The sequence below is a fragment of the Cupressus sempervirens genome, chromosome 3 (genome assembly GCF_028749045.1).
Source record: "Cupressus sempervirens isolate cs-2001-9-10 chromosome 3, ASM2874904v1, whole genome shotgun sequence".
In the NCBI taxonomy this organism is placed as follows: Eukaryota; Viridiplantae; Streptophyta; class Pinopsida; order Cupressales; family Cupressaceae; genus Cupressus; species Cupressus sempervirens.
This window is the reverse complement of record NC_143120.1, coordinates 402,417,065-402,436,465: the sequence shown is the minus strand read 5'-3', so window position 1 is coordinate 402,436,465 and position 19,401 is coordinate 402,417,065. Positions and strand designations below refer to the sequence as shown.

At 39.0% G+C, this 19,401-nt stretch overlaps 1 protein-coding gene across 14 annotated transcripts in view; it reads left to right on the top strand.

The window, feature by feature from the left end:
• LOC149566708 (DNA/RNA polymerases superfamily protein) overlaps nt 1-19,401 on the top strand; it is a 136,676-nt gene that overhangs the window by 84,510 nt on the left and 32,765 nt on the right. For all 14 annotated transcript variants that reach the window (XM_089820023.1, XM_089820026.1, XM_089820024.1 and 11 more), the window contains 2 exons: nt 11,614-11,705; nt 12,025-12,136. In XM_089820023.1, the coding sequence (XP_089676149.1) occupies nt 11,614-11,705; nt 12,025-12,136 (204 nt within the window). The remainder of the gene's footprint in view (nt 1-11,613; nt 11,706-12,024; nt 12,137-19,401) is intronic.

Below are 19,401 nucleotides of genomic sequence, written 5' to 3'. Positions count from 1 at the left end.
GGGTCCTTTAGACTTGATTTACACAGGCTGCGTTGTCAGACAAATCACTACTTGGTCAGAGACAATTGAATTTGTCACCTTTGCACTTTATTTGAGACGGAGACGGAGATCCATTTCATCTTTAGATGTCCCATCTACAATGAGATCATAGGCTGGTTTCACTTCCTATTCAGAGACTGTAGATCTTTGTCGGCTTTCTTCAGCTATCCTGACCAACGATGTTTAGCTCTTTACCTCCGGGAGACTTTGCAGCTCCTTGACCACACTTTACAGCTCATGTTTCCTCAGAGTCAGGCCTTGGATCAGCTCATCACTGCCTTCTTCCTGCCTTTGTCACCCTCCAGGGGCATGAAGTGGCCGCTAGACATCCGTATCGGGACACACCAGATCTATTAGACCACGTTGTGGACTCATCAGGCAGTTCTGTGCTACTTGGATTCGGGCTTGGGCCCCTGATCTTCTAGGGTCTTATCCTTCAGTGATGGATTTCTTTGTACCGAGAAAGGATATCTAATCCTTCTCTTGTCAGTTCAAACAGATTCAAGACAACAATTGTCTTAGTGTAAAATGTTAATTACGTCAATATAAATATTGATTGCAAGTACTACAAAAGATCATCTCTCTCTCTCTCTATATATATATATATATATATCAAAAGGTCTTTTATATATTTAGTAATCCATAAATCAACAAAAGGGCTTAAGAATACTTATATATAATTCAGTGATATAAATAAATGTGATCACCAAATTGAACAGTTTTGAAGATTTGGACAGGGGTTTGAGCATGTGCTTGCAGGTTTATCAGCTGCAGATACTAAATATATTATTGCAGTTTCAAGTAGTATGAAGAGGTTTGTGAAGTTTATTCAAGAGTTCCGAGAATATTAATGGGAAATTGAAAGACACAAGGGTTTAAGTGGAGATTTTAAAAGGGTATTTCCAGAATTAATTGTGGAAGCCATTGCAGTGATTTGCAGCATTAAACATTCATTACGGGCTGTTATCTACATTCATACATCTCTGCCATACAATTCCAGATTTTATAATAGAAGCTTGAGGACCTCCAGTATGAATGATTAATGAAAAGCATTGTAAATATATTTGTATTATGCTCAATAAGAATCATTGCAGTTCTATTTCATTTATAGAATATTTTATATTTACAATGTTATTTTTTCTTGCATAACAATCTGCTTGAAGAATTCAAGAAAATTCTTATAACTATCAATTTTCAAGACTAATATATCATTTGCATAGCAAATTAATGGGTTCGTGAACTTAGAACCAGCAGGGGTTCTGACATATAAATTAAGATTCTCCCCTACTTGTGCTACATCAGCATGTTTCTTGAGCAGATCAAAGTAATCCCATCTATTGCCGAATAGGGAGAAAAAGATTTAGTTACCCTGGTACATCCCTAGCCCCTACGGACCATGCTTGGCTACGAACTAGTACCTGGTCTTGGTTCAGTTTGCCTGCTGGTCCAGGGAAGGTTCAAAAGTCAAGGACCCAGTTTGAACTTGCTGGCTGTCATATCAAACCCAGGCGAATATTGCCCAAACATGTCAAACCAAGCACAATTTTGAGGAATTAGGACTAGCAGACATCATTTAACTGACATTTTTTCGCAAGTTTAATAAAATTTTGACATACTTAACCCTAAAAGGTGGAAATGAAAGGCTTATGTTGGTTTTTAATTCTCATTTTTGGTGTGCAAGTAGGTTATTTTGTCTTGATAAATAAATTTTTAATTGATTACTCGAACTTGCAGTTATGATTTAATTTTAATGTTTCAAATATTTGATGTTGAACTTGAAGTATATGGTGATATGGTCACGATTCATGATGCTATGATAACAATTTTTAAAGTTTATGGTTTATTTGTTGTTTAAATCATATAATTTTATCATACTATGTGACATTCTAATTTTAACTCATGCTTCTAGGCTTCATAAATATGTATATATATAATTGTTTATAATTTTTACATGTTTTTGTACAAGTGAACCCAAACCCCTCTTTGAAATTTTTACGTACCAGTCAATCGGTTCATCGAACTCAAACTTCGAATTGAACTCGAAGCGGTAACTTAGGAAAAAGATATATAAGGATGTTTTTTCCTTGAAGATATTAAGCTTATAAAATTTGGTAACCCTATCAGAAAGATCATCATAAAGCTTGTACAACTAATCTATACTGATATCTAGTAGAATAAAGAGAAGACAGAGAAAATTTGACACTTAATATAATTATTTGCTTTGAGCAATAGAAGAATAGTGCTTAATACCCCCTGAACTTGATGATCACTTGATAATCAACCCATTTGGGGCTGACATATTCAGGACCTTTGCTTTTATAGGCCTTTATCTTGGATATCTGCGACTGTTTAGTCCTCTACTATTGTTGGCTTCTAGAATTCACTTGTGTCTGATGAACTTGTGGAGCTAGAAAGCATATTTAGTGCCTGCTATAAATAGATGGAAGACTGTTAGCTTCTTTGATAGCAGTCAATCCATTTGTCTGATTTAACCAGATTCAAAAAATGACTAAACTAGATGTAAGAAGGCTGATAGTTTAGACTCTTTTGTGACTAAAACCAATTCGGTTGTGATTGAAATGTGTATACAAAAATGGTAATAGTCAACAATCAAGATGACCGAGGGAGATGTTTGCAAATACAAGTCCTAGAGAAAGCTAAAGACCTTTGACTTAAGGTTGAAAGGTAACAATTGTATTTTGAAAATGTTGGCATGGAAAAATAGGATATTTGAAATTCAAATTGAGAGGACTAAACCATGCGCATGGTCTTGATCTTAAGGGATAGAGCTTGAGTGTGGCCTAATTTAGGGAGGCAGAAAAATATAGGAAATGGACTCTTCATGATAGGTTCAGGACCAGGGCCAACTTGTACCCCAATGGAGTCTAATTGAGTGATTTAGCTTTTATTTGTAGTTTTTAAGTTTCTTACCATTTTTTTTGTTCTAGATTTTAATGGTGATGGCTGGCCCGATGTTCTGACATCCCCATTCTGCTTGTTTTAGAGGATGTCATTTGACTTTGTGAGGCTCTCTTGGAAATATCCTATCAAAGCCCTAAGACCCCAAGTATGGAGCAATTTGGAATTGTACACTTGAATTTGTGATGCAGGAGCAGCCTCGGTTGCCTTGCTATCCTGCTCATCTTTGTTCATTTTGCCAGTTAATGTTGAGTTCCAGTGGTTGTTGAGTTGCAGTCATTGCCGAGTTCCTGCATGTGCCGAGCTATCCAGTGTTGGCCGAGCATTTCTATAGGTGCCAAGTTGTCGAGTGTTGGCTGAGTGTTCTTTCGAGAGCTTGATGTTTGTTGATGCTTGGTTCCTTCTTTGACTGAGTTTATCTGTGATTGGTTCTTTGTTTGAGCCGACTTGTGTATTTAATTTGGATTGTGAATTTAATGTAAGGATCTTGTCTTGGGATGTGTGCAGACCATTTTCAGGTCGACCTATTATGTAATGATCTAGAATCTTCTATAAGCCATTTTGGCATCGCTTAGAGATGCTTAGAGGGGGAGTACGAAGTAGAAGAGCTGAAAGTCTGAATTAAGGACCTGAGAAAATTCTAAGTTTGGGATTTTGGAAAATCTTGTTGGCCGTAACCCAAAAGGCCTCACAACTAGGCATGTAAATGGACAGTTTGATGAATTAACAAAGTATTTAATGTTCCTTCTCTCCTTGATGTTGTTGCCTGTGTTGTTTGCTTCCATTATGTTTACTCAACAAGGTGATTGGATAGCTAGGTGTGCCTCCTGGCCTTACCTTTTCAATCCCTCCTTGCGTCAATTTGTAGTAGAGATATTGAAGTGGCTAATGATGGATGCTTGAATATGCAAGGAAAGTAGTTTTCCAGAAAATGTTGGGGGGATCAAAATAAATAAGTAAATGAGAATTGACAAAATATGAGTAGAGGTTAGAGTAATATTAAAGGTTGGAAATACAAATTATTGAAGAAGGAAAATGAGTATATAGAAGAAAATGTGGTTAGTATGGTTAATGCATTAGAAATTACAAAAGGAAGATGCAGAGAAGTGGTGGAAATATGTGTGATTACAAATAACTGTAGTTTGAGAGTGGAGATAGGATAAATTATTTATGTCCAACAAGAGACCACAAACGGGCCTAAGGGACTGAAGATACAAATAGAGGCTAGAAGGAAGCAGGACCACCCAACGGTGTCAGAGAAAAAGGAAACAAACAAAGCAAGAAACAAACAAAGAGAAACATCACAACATAAGAGAGACTTCGAGATTGCGAAACAACTAGCGGTTCGTAGTCGTAAAAAACTAGCCCAAAATCGAAGGATAACTATCTTTGTGTGGACAAGTTCGAGCTTGTCATCGGGGGAGGGGGACTGTTGTCGTTGATGGTTTATGTGCATATGATCTCTGCGCGGCCTTATCGATCTGGTGTGAGTAATAGGGGATGGCCCCCTAGCTCGCTTGGTTCATTTGGGAGATGTAACCAGATTGAAGAAGGAAGTGATAAGTTGGTGAAGGGATATAGACTCAGAGGGGCATAGCTCCTATAGTGTGAGCCCTCGAAGATGGAAGGCCTCCTGGAGAGAGAGTGTAAGGCATCACTAATCCTCGTACTTGAAGGAGGAGGAGAGAGACCTGCACTCTCTAAATAAGCAAATGAAGCCTTCTACAAATTTTGTAGTAGATCGGATAGTAGAATAAAAATGGATCTTAGTCTCAACCACACCCATGTCACAACATTGACCAATCTGCTCATCTCTGCCGGTCTGGTGATTTGAAAGAGCCTAACTAGATATGTAAGGCATGGGACCACCACTGGGAAGAGTAGTAAGGTTGAACAATGATGCCATCCTGAATGTCAATATAGTGCTCCTCGTGAAAGACCACATAAGGGTGGAGTCCCACCATTAGTTCGACCCAAGTTACGTGAATAAACCTCTTGTAGTTGTCCATCCTGGTAATCTCGTCTAGCTTCTCGTGCGGGGAGTAGAGATGAGCGGGAGTATCCAGAGAGTACTGAAAGGGAGGAAGGCGGTCAATATTAATACCCACATACCCGAGGAGAGTGGAGACCTGAGCAGACCAGCATCTAGCACGACCAATGGGGTCAGAGGCTGCAATCGAAGCTGAGGAATAGTAGGCCAAGCAGGAATAACAGTGTCTGCCATCAACAAAGTCCACAAAGTCCCTGTGTTTGTGGAGTAACTAACCAAATGAAAGGTCATGCAAAGTCTAAAGGGATGAGCACCAAACTCGGCTAGGATAATATTGGTAGGAGTGGTTGGATGACAATGGATGCAACGCTGACGAAGAAGATTTTGCACCCTTCCCACTGAAGCCTAATTAGTGGCCAACAAGGAGGGTTCCCAGACAGTCGAGCCATAAAGGAAAGTAGGTCTAATCGGGGAGTCTAAGATAGACATCTTAGAAAGGGTATCTGAAGCACTGTCTCTCAAGCAAAGCAAGTGAACCAAGCCCCTTGTTGACCTGTGACATCATGGCTGGTTTCCGTCCTTCTGAAGAAGTGGAGATGCGATTTCAAGTAGTTGAAAACCATAACCTAGGTCTTGCCCAAGTTAACTGCCAATTGTAGAGAATCACAAAAGGAGGCCAGACCGTCCAAAAGACATTGTAACCCATCAGGGAGGAGGAAAACAACACCATGTTGTCAACAAAGAGAAGGATGGATAACAAGACTTGATGAAGATAACAACCATCCTCGAGAAGCGAGAATCTCCTCGAATAAGTGTCAAGCTCATCAATGTAAATACCAAACAACGTAGGAGAAAGTGGGCAACCCTGCTTGACCCCAATAGAACTCTGAATGAAATTAGAGAAGGCCGAAGGAGTCCTAAGACGACCAACACCCTCTTGTAATGTTTCATGATAGTTACGAGCAGAATCTCGGAAACCCAAATATCTCTGAACCGTTGAAATAATGTCGAGTAGGGGACAACGTCAAAGGCTTTGTGAATGTCCACAAAGCAACAATATACTTGCACCTAGTGGTGCCTAGCCTCCTCAATAATGGCCTTGAGGGTGACCGTGAGAATATGGTCGATAGTCCGAAAATTTGCTTGGAAGCTAGCTTGGACTCTGGCCTTGTAACCCAATCTGTCCAGTTGTCTAGTGAGAATTATGTGCAGAATTGTGGCATAGAGTTTGGCAAGGTATGTTTGGTCATAAAGGTCCTGTAGTTGCTTGGATCAGAGGCTGACCCAACGTTGTGGATTGGGTGAATAATATGATGAGACCAAGACGACAGAAAGTTGATACACACCACTCCATTGAAGAGAGTAGCAAGAGACGAACCTAAAATAAAAATCCTCAGCTTGAAGAGCTCTGCATGGAACCCTTCCTTATCAACAACCTTGCTACAACTCATGGCTCTAACAGCCTCAGAAACCGTGGATATGGAAAAGAGGTGGCAATGGTGGGGGGTGATGCAAAGGGAAGGTTGACTAGGAATGTCGTAAAAGGGTGACGATGTGAGAGACAAGGGAGCTCAAATCTTGACCAGTGGGGAGAGCGGGGTGGCGGGGGAAGAGTGTGCCCCAAAAGTGCTTCGGGGAGACCTAAAGGTAAGAGCTGAGAGACCTACATTGCTCAAGGTAGAAGAGACGTTTTTTCCAGTGAAGGAAGCTACAGTAGGAGAGCCTAACACGAGGAAAGGAGGGATCCTGATCAGTGAAGGTGGAGCGAACAAGGCTGTAAAAGGACTTACAATCATCATCAAACCAACGATTCTGGGGATAGGAGCTGGGATTGGAGGGATGGAAAATGAGGGGCGGAAAAGTGCGGGAAAGAGAGGATGGAAGCCGCTTGGATTGTTGTGGAGACGAGGTCGAACATAGTGGAAGCACAGGACAAGTCCGTGAAGGGAGTGGCCCGAACATTGGTGGAGCATAGGACAGACTTAAATACTAATGGATGTATGAGGGATTGAATAAGATGTAAATGGGGGACTGATGGGGTATGGGAAATGAACTAAAAAGATAGGAGATGTCATGTTGAAAAATATTTAGAGATGTATATTAGTATAAAAGATTTGAGGCGTATATGGGAAGATTATTCAAATAATATGTTTCAATCCTAGATTGCAGGGTTGGCTTGCTAAATTAATTAGGTTGGAAGCTAGAGTGCATTACCCATTACTTGTGGATTGGACATCCTAAAGTAGTTACCAAATGACTCCTTAAGCTCATTTGCACTTGAAATGGTGAAGTGAAGTAAATGCTCTAAGAGAAGGCAATTGCCATCATTATGCTATGGAAACAAAATACTTGAAGCTAAATGCTGGAATTTTAATCCTATCTTAGAATTTGGAAAATGGAAACATCTTCTTTGTTGAAAGGAATTCAACAGCTAGAGAAGATTCTACTCTGCCTGCCTTTGTTGTAGGAACAACCACCGGTTTTGTTACTATGTGGCTGCAGGAACAACAGAGCATCAAGATACTCTTAAGAAAGTAGGAAAGAAAATCTAATAACAATGTTCACTCCTCAAGTGGCCCCCCTTGGACGAGTGAATAGATAAAGTGTTCAAGATAACTGATGCAGAGCAAAACCTTCATTTTACTTGAGACATCAATTACAAACTGAAATGTAAAATGCTTTATTGACTAATGTTGCTTCAGGTTACAATATGATTTTTTACGACTAACTAACAAAAGTTCATGAGGCAGCTTATTTATGTTAGAACATCTTAAACAAACTTCCTAGATTTATGATCCTTCCAGCCACGAGGATATAGCAGAGTCTTAATAAGTTACAACAATCTGAGATGTTTTCTCGTTCCTGTACAACAAGTCCTTCTACTAACGATTAACCTGAAACATAGAACCTTATGGTGTTGGATTTGTACCCAGGTGAACAGTTATTGCTTTGACCTGCTTGTTGGAGAGTGGATATCTTTATGACAGTTAGCTGCCTTTCTTCTTGTGGTTATTGCTGAATCAATCAATCTCCTTACTTGTTGGCGCTCCCTAAACCTGCTGACATTTTCTTGCAGCAGATTAGTAGCACATGCCATATTTCAAAACATATCATCATATCTTTATTTCATAAAAAACCATTTATTATACTAACTTATACTTGCACACGTGGGACACTTGGCTGCTGGAACATTTACCTAATAAGAACCTAGGTTAGAAGATAATCAGTTCATTCATATGTATGCTATTGATTGTCTTTTCATTCATAACCATAAGTCTTGACTAAAGCATTATATCAACAAAACATCAAACCACGATGAGCACAGACAGTATGAAAGTTTATACAGGATAATGTTTGAAGGAGTCTTCAAGAAATAAAATAACAAAAACCCTTAAACTATCATCTAAAGTAAGGAATATATGGGCCATAAATTGGCCTCATCAGGGTTTGGACCCTGCCAACTGGGTCTGGGTTTGGGATCTTCTCAGGTCTGAATTCGTGCTGGGTCCATGGCAGGTATGGGTAGAGTCCATGTCTATGAACCCACAAGGACCGACAGTCTGTGGTGCAAACTTTACCCAGACCCGCCACAGACCCAGGAGGCCCACTAAGGACCCTGCATGGACCCACAACCAATGAAGCCAAAAGGTTATTTTAAAAACACAAAAAATATATTTTATTATGGTACAGCTCATACAAATATATATATAGACACACTCACGAAGCCCCCAAGAACCCAAATGGATTTTTTTTGGCCCAAAGCCATGAATCCGTCCCAGAACCCGAACACGAACCAATGACTTAGTTTCAATCTCTTATCTTAATTCAATAATACATTACATGTATAAAGGATTTTCATATCATATGCATACGAAGCAAATGCTTAATATATTGATTGTTTTAACAACTCATATTTACAAATAAACATGATACATTGGCTGCATCACCCTAGCGCTTTCTTTATTACAGTAGTTTACACTAGGAGGCTATACAATGAAAAAACACACATGAATAGGAGTAGCCACTTTTGTCAATTGTGCCACTTGATCTCTGATTATCACTTAATAGAAAACAAAATGACAGCAAAGCTAATAAGCGGCCTCATTGTTGGTGATTGATGAGAGGTTCTTGATTGTCCTCCAGCCTTCTGTGCCTCCAACGTTTTGCTGGTTTGCTACTTTGCAGATTTGGATTTTGAGGCTCATTTCGTCGATTGTGATAAAATAACATATCCTTTACCCCTTGATGTGAACTAAGGCGTTTCAAGTAAGATTGATTATGCACTTCAATTATAATTAAGACAATATTTTTTAGTAGTTTTGATATTTGTGAATTTGGACATATATATTTTGAATGACATTACAATTTATGGCTAATAAAAATGGAACCTGTTGCAACTTGACTTTGATAACATACATTTTTTGTTGTAGACTTTGATTGTATGGCCTGGAATATCTTGTTACGACCTCCCACATGGATTGAAAGGCATTTGCAGCTTTAGCTAACAAATCAATGTAGTCCTTGAAGAGAGATTTTGAGAAGCAAATTTTCCCTAGGTGTTAATATTTCACGTGTTTTCAACATATTGTCAAACGTGACCCTAAAGCCTATGATATAGAGTTCAAAGGGAAAACATCTTGCTGATTTGTTACATAGTTAATTAAAACAAGGCTTGTATAAAGGATAAAAGGATATGCCTTGCCATGGCCTCCAGATCTAATTTGGTTATGAGTGCAGAAATTATTTTTAGCCTATTTCAATTCCTGAATATTAAATACCTCACAGCTTTCAAATAGGCCATGTCTATTATATTCACCACTTGCAATTCCCAAGTCCCAAATGGCATGGTACTTTTGGCTGCCATTTTCTTTCTTCTTTATCATCAATATATAGATCCCCATGCCTTGACACAGCCACATTGATTGTTTCTACAATCTGTTGTTCCTCCATAACTGTTGTTCCTTCATAGGGAGCAGAAATAGGTAGATTTGTTCAAGTGAACAAAATTTTCCCTCCTTTATTCATTAAAGCTAAGTTATAAGCATCCATTTTTCTTCTTCAGATTGGGCTCATGCCGAATTCTTGATTCAGCCACACCAAATTATGCTCCCCTAGATACAGTCATCCTTTTTAGTTTTTGGCCTGGACTCTAGGAGGGATGCCTAAAATTAATGCACAGATCAATCACACATAAATTGATGCATAAGCAACTTTGAATAATTGTAGAAATTTACACAACCAGCTCTCATCTGATGCCATATCAGAAATTTGGGGTAGAGAAATGAGAAGATTATTTAAATAAATCAATTTAAGATCTTATCTTTATTGAGTAATTCATTACATTATAAAGGATTTTCATAACCTATATGATAGGAAGTTTATCCTTTTGTAATATGCTGAGTTGTTTCAACCATAGTTTGCAGACTTGGACTCGGAGAGTACTCGGCAAGCCCAAAATTTTCAACTCGGAAAGAACTTGACATATTCTTAGCAAAAACTCGGCAAAACTCAGCAACTCAGAAAGTACTAAAATTTAAAATCCCTTAAAGAAACATATTTTTTTGTAGAATACAATTCTAAAATGTATTAAATTAGTAATTGACGTTTCAATAGAGAAAATGTATAGTTTTATAACACTAAAATTATGTGAAAAGTGCATCTAATCCAATGTTTTCCCTGCATCAACATGTTTACCTATGTTTTTAAACATCTATAAATACGTGAGAGTTAAACTTGAGAGTACTCACCCAGCGAAAAAACTTGAGAGTACTCGGAGAGTTTGCAAACTATGGTTTCAACAAATCAAAGTACAAATGAACAAATACTCAAAAATATATTTTTACCTTAATATTTTTATTATTTGTTTTTACAACTCACTTCACATATTATTGTAACCCATGTGAACTCTAATTCCTAACAATTGAAACACAAAACAAGGAGATTTTTATTAAGGAAATAGGGAAGGGGAAATAATCTCAAGCAAATATTATTAGTGGAAGTATGCATGAAGTAGATGTAGGGAAGGAGCTGAAAATAGTCTTGGCTGAGTAGGATTTGGCATGGGTTATATTTTTTGAACTGTTTTTTTAATAAACTATTTCATTGCCACCATTTACGTACACAATTCTAATTTTTAATTTAAATTAATATCAAACAATTATTTTTCAATATACGTTTTTTTCCATATTTTTGCATCTTTTTAAAAGAAAAGATGGTCTGTCTGGCTATATGCCTAAATAGTACAAAGCCACAGTTGGGATATTTTATTATTATCAGAAATGTTAAATTAGATGAAACTAAAGTTCTGGGTTTCTAAGGTGGAAACAAAGACAATCTTGCAGACAACATGTTACATGAAAGTTAGCTCTGATATCACTTTGAGTGCATCATAGAAAATGTAGAAAATATCTAACATACTAAAATATGAACTAAATTATATTATTTGATTGGTGAACATGAATTAATAGGGTGATAGTTTATCAAAATAGAGATAAAGAGGCATGGTTGATAGGATGAGTTATGCTGGATAGTAATGTGGAAGTGATAGGTCACATCCTGCAGTAGCATTGGTTGATAAAAAATTAACCAGGAATATATCATGATGCATTTTACTTAATTTCATTTCAACATGATGTATTTCTTCTTTTTTCTCTCTCAACTTGTAGATGATATTGCCGAGACATTGTCGAGAGACATGGAGAAGGAAAGTCTCCGTGGGCGTACATTGACTCTTAAGCTAAAGACAGAAGCATTTGAGGTATGTATAAACAATTATCACAACTCACCATCAAAAAGTGATATTTGATTACTGGTCATATAAACAGAATGCTTGAAATTAATTGATCCAGGATATCTTGTTACTGGTTATGTAAGGTGATTCTTGTAAGAAAATTTGGTGTTGTTTCACACTAGTTTATTATTGCTTTTTGAACATACATGTCTTACTAAATAATGCACACGAGTCTAGAACAAATACAAGGATAAATACTTTAAATAGTTCCTTCAGTGATATATGGCTAATGAGGCATATGGTTGCCTTTTTATGGAATATAATGATGCATTAATTGGAAGTGCAGGTCCGAACTAGAGCAGCTTCCTTACAATCATATATTTACTTGAAGTCAGACATCTTGGTTCATGCTTCAAAACTCTTGAGAGCTGAGCTTCCTCTTTCCTTGAGATTGATGGGTAAAGTGTTTGTTTTATGCTTTTCATTATTCCTTTCTTCTCCAAATTTTTTTTCATTATTTGGCTCAACTATTACCTACTATATTTTCATTTAATACGAGTGCAAGTAGCTTAAGATAGTTCAGGAGAAGTAAAGAGGAATTCTTTGGCAGGAGTATATCAATATGATATTTTCTCAACTGTGGTTCTTCGAGAAATTTAGGATGTAAAATATGCATCTGTCTTTAAGTTTTCATTTCATTGTACTAGACAGGGATTTTTTATATGCCATAACCAGCTCACAGGGAATTAAATGAAGATTCACGCCAGAAGATTTTTGTTGATAATTGCCAACTCCTTGCTTATATTGTTATATTTTTGTTCATCACTTTTATCTTGATGATGCCACCCTACCCCCTGGGCATGTTAGGAAATATGCTCTTTCAACCCTGCGTGCACATAAAAGAAGTAAGCATACAATGCATTTCTACTCACGATTTGCAAGTGCCTGATTGTTAAGAAAATAATTGTTTATCTCAACGGAAGGATGTGATGTGATGAATATTGTACTTCTTGTAGAGCTACAACGTGGAGGCGACCATAGAGACTTGGGTGGTTTCCTCTCTAGCCCCAAACTTATAGCTATATTTCTTTGGATTTTAAAATTCCAATTGCTTGTATACCCTGAAAGGCTAAAGATAAGGATGGCAATGGATACCACAAAATTGCAACTTTGATAGGCCTTTGGGGGTCATTAAATCCCATGATTGCAACTTTGCGAGACCTTTTGGGGAGCATTAAACCTATTAAAAAAAATGTCTTGGTTTTATTAGATTAGGGTGGTTTCCTCTCTAGCTCCAAACTTATAGCCATATTTCTTTGGATTTTTAAATGCCAATTGCTTGGATAACCCTAAAAGGCTAAAGATAAAGATGGTGAGGGATACCTAAAAATTGCAACTTTGATGGTCATTAAATCCCACAATTGCAACTTTAGAGACCTTTTGGGGAACATTAAACTTGTTAACAAATATATTTTGGTTTTATGAGTAGATCACCTTGTAGAACTTGACATATCTTTTGTTTAAATGAGTGCATATTTCTTGCAATTTGAGGGGAGTGATTCCATGCTTCTCTATATATTCTTCAGGAAGACCTATTTTGCATATTAAATTTTGGCAAGGCTGTTCCATTAGTAAGGAAGGTTAGAGTAATATGGGTCTTTTTATACTATTGAAATATCTAAAATATAAGAGCTGGTGAAAACCTCATTTAAGGGGCATGGAATGGAATGCCCTAGAATTAGATATTTGACATCCATAAAGGGATGATAGGATATCTATTATATCTCAAGAAGAGATTATAAATGTAGTCATTGCTCTTCAAGGAAGTGTGGAGAGAGGATATAAATCATTCATATTCTTACCTCCCTCTACTGCTCGGTGGTGTTGTTCAGACTTATTCTTAGTGCTCATGTGTGTGTGGCCACTGTCCTCAGGATTGGATAACATGTCTGGCCAAGCCTTCACCATTAGTGTTTCTTGGTGTTCTCCGTGTGTGACTATGATCTAAGTTTTTCGGCTCCTCTGCTGCTCTTACTTGTTGTCGGGCTTGTTCTGGTCTAGTCTTACTTGCTCTTCCTAATGGACTCCACTCACTCGTCGTAACCTCCGTCTCTTACATACTAGAGACTTTTTGACAGACTTCTCAAGTTGGAAGTTGAGAACCATAGCTTGAGGGACATTGTTTTATCTCTATCTAAGACTATTGCCGGTTTCAAACAACAAATGGATTCTAACTCTTCACTTCTCGACAGCTTCTCAACTACCTTTACCATAGAAACAACAAACATTAAGACTCAATTTGACTCTGTCGTTGAACAATTGGGTGAATTCGATACTATTAAAGACAAACAGAGTGAACTTGTGGCTAAGCATACTACGCTGCTTTCGGGAACTGAACAAGTTAAAACTTGGTCCTTCGTCTGCAACAACTTCGGTCCTTCGTCTGCAACAACTTCGGTCCTAGACCTCGTGTCGGAGTGGAGATGATTGTACAGGGGAAGCTCGATGAGGAGCGTTGTAGGCAGGCCCGTGAATTGAACCTAAGGGTCCGAGACCTCCCTCCCACCATTGTTGATCCCATTTCAGTCAGTCAGTCCTTTCTTAGTGATCAACTTGACATTTCTGATGTCACACTTGACAAGTGTTGGTTGGATTTGGATGATACACTTTTTATTTGGTTTCTCTCTCTATCTAATAGGCTTTGGGCACTGAGAGCAAAGATAAAGTTATTCCTTCTTCCCACTAAGATCTTTCTGGATGAGGACCTCACAAGATAACAATTGGCAGAGTTAAGACATTCTAGAGGATTTATGGCATAGGCTAGACGTGACAAGAAGTGGGCGGTTATACGGAATCTCCATGCTATTATCCGTGATTCCCCTCCTAGCGGGTGGGAACAGAGACCGACTTTTATAGCCAAATAATGGTCTTGCCACTATTTTTGCGAGAGAACCCCCCATCAATTCTCTTGTCAGCTATTGGAATGGTAATCACACTCTTTATACATTACCTAGTCTCTTTCAGGACGCTCTTGGTTTTGCCGATATCTTGATTGTCACAGACACCCATGAGTCTCGTTCGTTTGCTTCTCGGGTTTGCTGGTTATCAATGGCTATTTGTTTGTAGGGAGAAGGTTAGAGCCTCGGGCGACGTGCATGGTCTTGGGGGTGTTGCCTGCTTGATCAGAGATGACCTTTTCAGTGCTACCTGGGCGGTCCATTTTGACATCTCTACCAGATTTTTGTGGATCCATATCGGCTATACTAGTCACCATCACAAAATTATTTGTGGTTGTCTCCCAGTTTCCTCCGACATCTCCGTATTCCTTACATAGCTCTGAGGATGGAGATTCCTTTGCAAACTTATACGAGTGTATCTCCAAGTTTTCGGGCTTGGGTGATATCATCATCTTGGGAGATTTTAATGCACAAACTAGAGATCTTCAGACTCCTCTTCTTGATTGTAGCTAAAACTCGACTTGTACTTACGAGACTGACCCTACCATCTTAGGACCGTAACGTGCCTTATAGGATCCTCATGGGCCTCTCTCTTGCTACGATTGCCACTTCTTCTAGCTTTGTGAGTGCTTCGACTTGGTGATCCTAAACGATCTCTCCTGCTTCCCAGGTTTTGATCTTTTTACCTTTTGGTCCTACTGTGGGGTTGTCAGTGTGGTGGACTATACTCTCGCTTGTGCTTCATTTATTCTTTGCATCAGTCGTTTCACCATCACTCGCCACCCCTTGGCCAACCATGCCCTCCTCAGCTTTGCTGTCTGCTTTACCCCCCCTCGTCCCCATGCGCTTACCAGTCCTCGCACCACTTTCTACTTCTCCGAGAGTGACTATGACCTCTTCACCCTTTATCTTAGATGACTCCTCTCCCACTTGCTTATCATACTTGTGCCTGGATTCCTCCATTTTGACTTGTTGGTTGAAGTGATTTGGGAGTTCGCTCTCCTGTCCATCCCCCACCACACTTCACCCTCTCCCCTCAGCTCCAAATGCCGAAAGACTTCTCCCATGAACATGTGTTTGACGATGATTGTAAGTCCCTTCACCGCTTTCTGCATTTGGCTTTTGCTGCTGACTCCCGCTCCTTCACCTAGTTGCAACTCTCTTAGTATCGCTTTCTTCACCACAAGAAATGACAATATGTATTGTCGCAATGCAAATCTCTTTGTGACACACTTGTGCACAATGCGAAGCTTTTTTGGCGTGTCTTGTTTCCCCGTCATCTCCCCTTGCCCTTGACCCTTGACATCTGTTCCCTTGTTTCGCACACCTCCACTCTTTACAACATTCTTTGCCAGCTATCTCCTCACCCCATCCTCCTCGCTGTTGCTATATATTCACTCCCACCAACATTTACGAGGCCATTAGATCCATGAGGTATAGTAGGCCAGGAAATTAGGAAGGGTTCCAGGTGGAGCTCTTCAAGCTCGGTATCTTGGTTCTGGGTTCCTTCCTTCTTGCATTGTTCAATAGAGTGGTTTGTATTGGTTTTCCCAACTCTTGGTCGAGGCATGTTATTTATCCGATCCATAAGATTGTCTTGGTCTTCGACCTTGAGAAGTACAGGACCATCATGATTGGGCATACCTTTGCCAAACTCTATGCCACTGTGCTGAACTCTATTCTTTCCAAAGAGATTGACAAAACGCATTGTTGTGCGAGATGTCAGGCTAGATTTCGTGTTGATTTCCAAACCTTTGACCATATCCTGACACTGTGGGCAATCATTGAGGAGGCTCGATAACACTTTGCGAAAGTCTACTACTATTTTGTGGACTTTTGTACGACTTTTGATTTTGTCCCCAAAGTGCCACTCTTCTAGAGAATTAGAGACATCAGGATTTTAGAGACTTTGACAATGATCATGAGACTGTATGAGTGTGTGATTGACAAATTTAGAACTCTTCAGGGCTACTTCGATCTGATCTAGATCACCACTGGGGTGAAGCAAGGTTTACCTCTCTCCCCCACTTTGTTCGACATCTCTACTTTGATGAGCTTGAGGCCTTTCTTAGGGATTCCTTGGTCCCTGGTGACAAGTGCTACCTATACAAGGTTCTGGTATCTGTTCTTGTCTTTGTTGATGATATGGTTCTTCTGGCCTCCTCGCCCAAGGGGCTTCAAAGACTTATTGATGGGTTGGCCTTCTTTTGTGACCAACGCCAACTTCTGGTGAACCTGAGCAAGACTCAGGTCATGGTCTTTACTTGTCTAAAGACCTCACATCTCCATTTCAACTTTCAGGGGTAGGTGATCAAGAATGTTTCTTCGTACACTTACCACGGGGTTTTAAGTTATCTTGCCCTCGCTTTAGTATGAGACCTAGCATGCTAGCTAGGGTTAACAAAGGGTTCGGTCCCCTTGCTGTTTTGAAGAGATAGTCATTTTCAAGACACTATGTCCAAATTGCCCCTCTTGGATTTTTTGGTTAGACCGACAATTTTATATGGTTTTGTAGTGTGGGGATCCTCCCTCCTAAACTCCAATTAGGCCATAGTTGAGTGGGTATAGGTCCTTTTCCTTTGTCATATTATCAGATGGCATCGGTCTACCCCTTGTAGTGTAATCCCATCTGAGTTCGAGGTTTGCCCCTTCAAAATTAGTGCTTATCTTCGATCTAATATGGTTTCTTCATTGAGTTTAGGGTTTCACGAATTCTATTGATGGTCGCAACAAATACTTCAATATGGCTTATTGTTCCTCTGTCACTGTTGCCAACTCAAACTTGGTTGCCAGAGCTCGATGTTAGTACGCTAAGGCCACTACCTTACTAGAATCGATTTGGATTGAGATTGATCATCTCCTTATGTATCAATTCTTTGTGGATGCTCCCGCTCACCTCGTCCCTTCTCGACAAGGGTTGAACGAGCATCTCAGACTTGATATTTAAAGATAGTACATTACCACGACTTGGAGTAACCCTCTGGGGGGTTTGCATCCCCAGATGACCTTTTATGTTGAGCACTTCCTAGATACTCTAGATGGGATCATTGTGTGTCCCATCAATTTGTCTTGATGTTGGAACCATGCCCTTCGTATCTCCCTCAACTCCTTTAGAGTTGGTTCTCATCGGCTTTGAGTTTAGACTGACCATTACATTGACGAAGAAGACTGGATTTGTCACCTTTGTACCTTGGTCGAGCTTGAGATAGAGATCCACTCCATTTTCCATTGCCCCATGTACTACGAGATCAGAGGGAGGTTTCATTGCCTTTTCATCGATTGCAAGTCCTTGGCAACATTTTTCAGTTACATCAACAAGTGTTGTTTGGTGCTCTTATCTCCGGGTGTCCAGGCAACTTCATGACCACACTTTACAGTTCGTGTCTCCTCAGAGCTAGGCCTCAGATCAGCTTATCACCGCCTTCTTGTCGCTCATGTCCCCTGCCCAAGGCATGAAGCAATTTCTCAACTCTCTTTATAGGTACACCAAATTCACGAGACCTTGACGTGGGCTCTCTAGATAGCAGCGTACCATCACCAACAATTCCCTGAGACAGATCAAGACTCTCGGTTGTCCTAGACCCTATCCTTCAATGTCGGATTTCATTTTGTTGAGGAAAGATCTCTAGTCTTTTCCCGGTCTCTTTTTTTCGGCTCCATTTGTTGCTTTCTTGTTTGCTCTTTCTCTAATATTGTTTGGTGCTCCTGTTGGGTTTGGTTTCCTTCTTGTATATTTCGAGTCCCTTAGATCCTTTTGTTGGTCTCTTGTTGGTCATTAATAAATTTATCTTATTTTTTCTTATGTTATTGTTGGCAAGCATGTATGGTTTTCATACTGATTTATAGGAAACTTGTAATCTCTCTCTCTCTCTCTCTGTATATATACATATGTAGTATTGTTTTTGTGTGTATGGTCTATTCCTTAGTCATTGCTCTTCAAGAGGATAGGTTGGTGTTATGTAGAAAAAGGTGGAGTAAATTCTCACAAGGTAGGTGAATCCCAAGATGGGATAGGGACAATGTCTTGAAGCCTTAAGGGAGCCTACTTGTAAATTGGTGTCAAGCGCCCTACTACAAGAAAATCCCCTTTCTCCTTAGGGTAGATTTAGTAGATAAGTAAGGAAGTCGACTTACATATGTTACCTATGAAATGTACTATGAATCATTCATTGTTTTCCTAAATTAATTTGATTTCCATGCATAGTAATGTATTTTAAATTTTGGTAACTAACAACCTACTAGCAATGGACATCACATGACATATGTGTTATTTTAGAAATAATACACACCTTTAAAGGGGGTAATCTAAAGGAAGGATCAATGCAATCTCCACACGCCTTGAATTCCCTACGATTTGAGTAGTTTGTTTTAATGGAAATATTGTCATTGATGTCAATGAGTTTTACAATCAAGCCAAGATTGTTACCATAACTTTCATCAATGTCAAAGTTATAATAGATCAAGAAGATGACAGATGAGATGAATAGAAAGACAATATATCATATCCTATTTATATATCTCGATGGAATAAAGAAGAAATTTATATGGAGAAGGAGATATCTGCAATTAGAGTATACTGTAAAGAAACAAACATAAAAATTCATAATGGTAAGACATAGCGGACATGCAAAGGATTAAAAAGAGGGAACTTTATTATTCATGGTGTTAGTAAATATATATTAATAGACATTATTGTAACAGCCATCATTGTAAATTTACTTCGAGTCTATCAATTGCAATAAAACTTGAACAGAGTGGTCCCATTG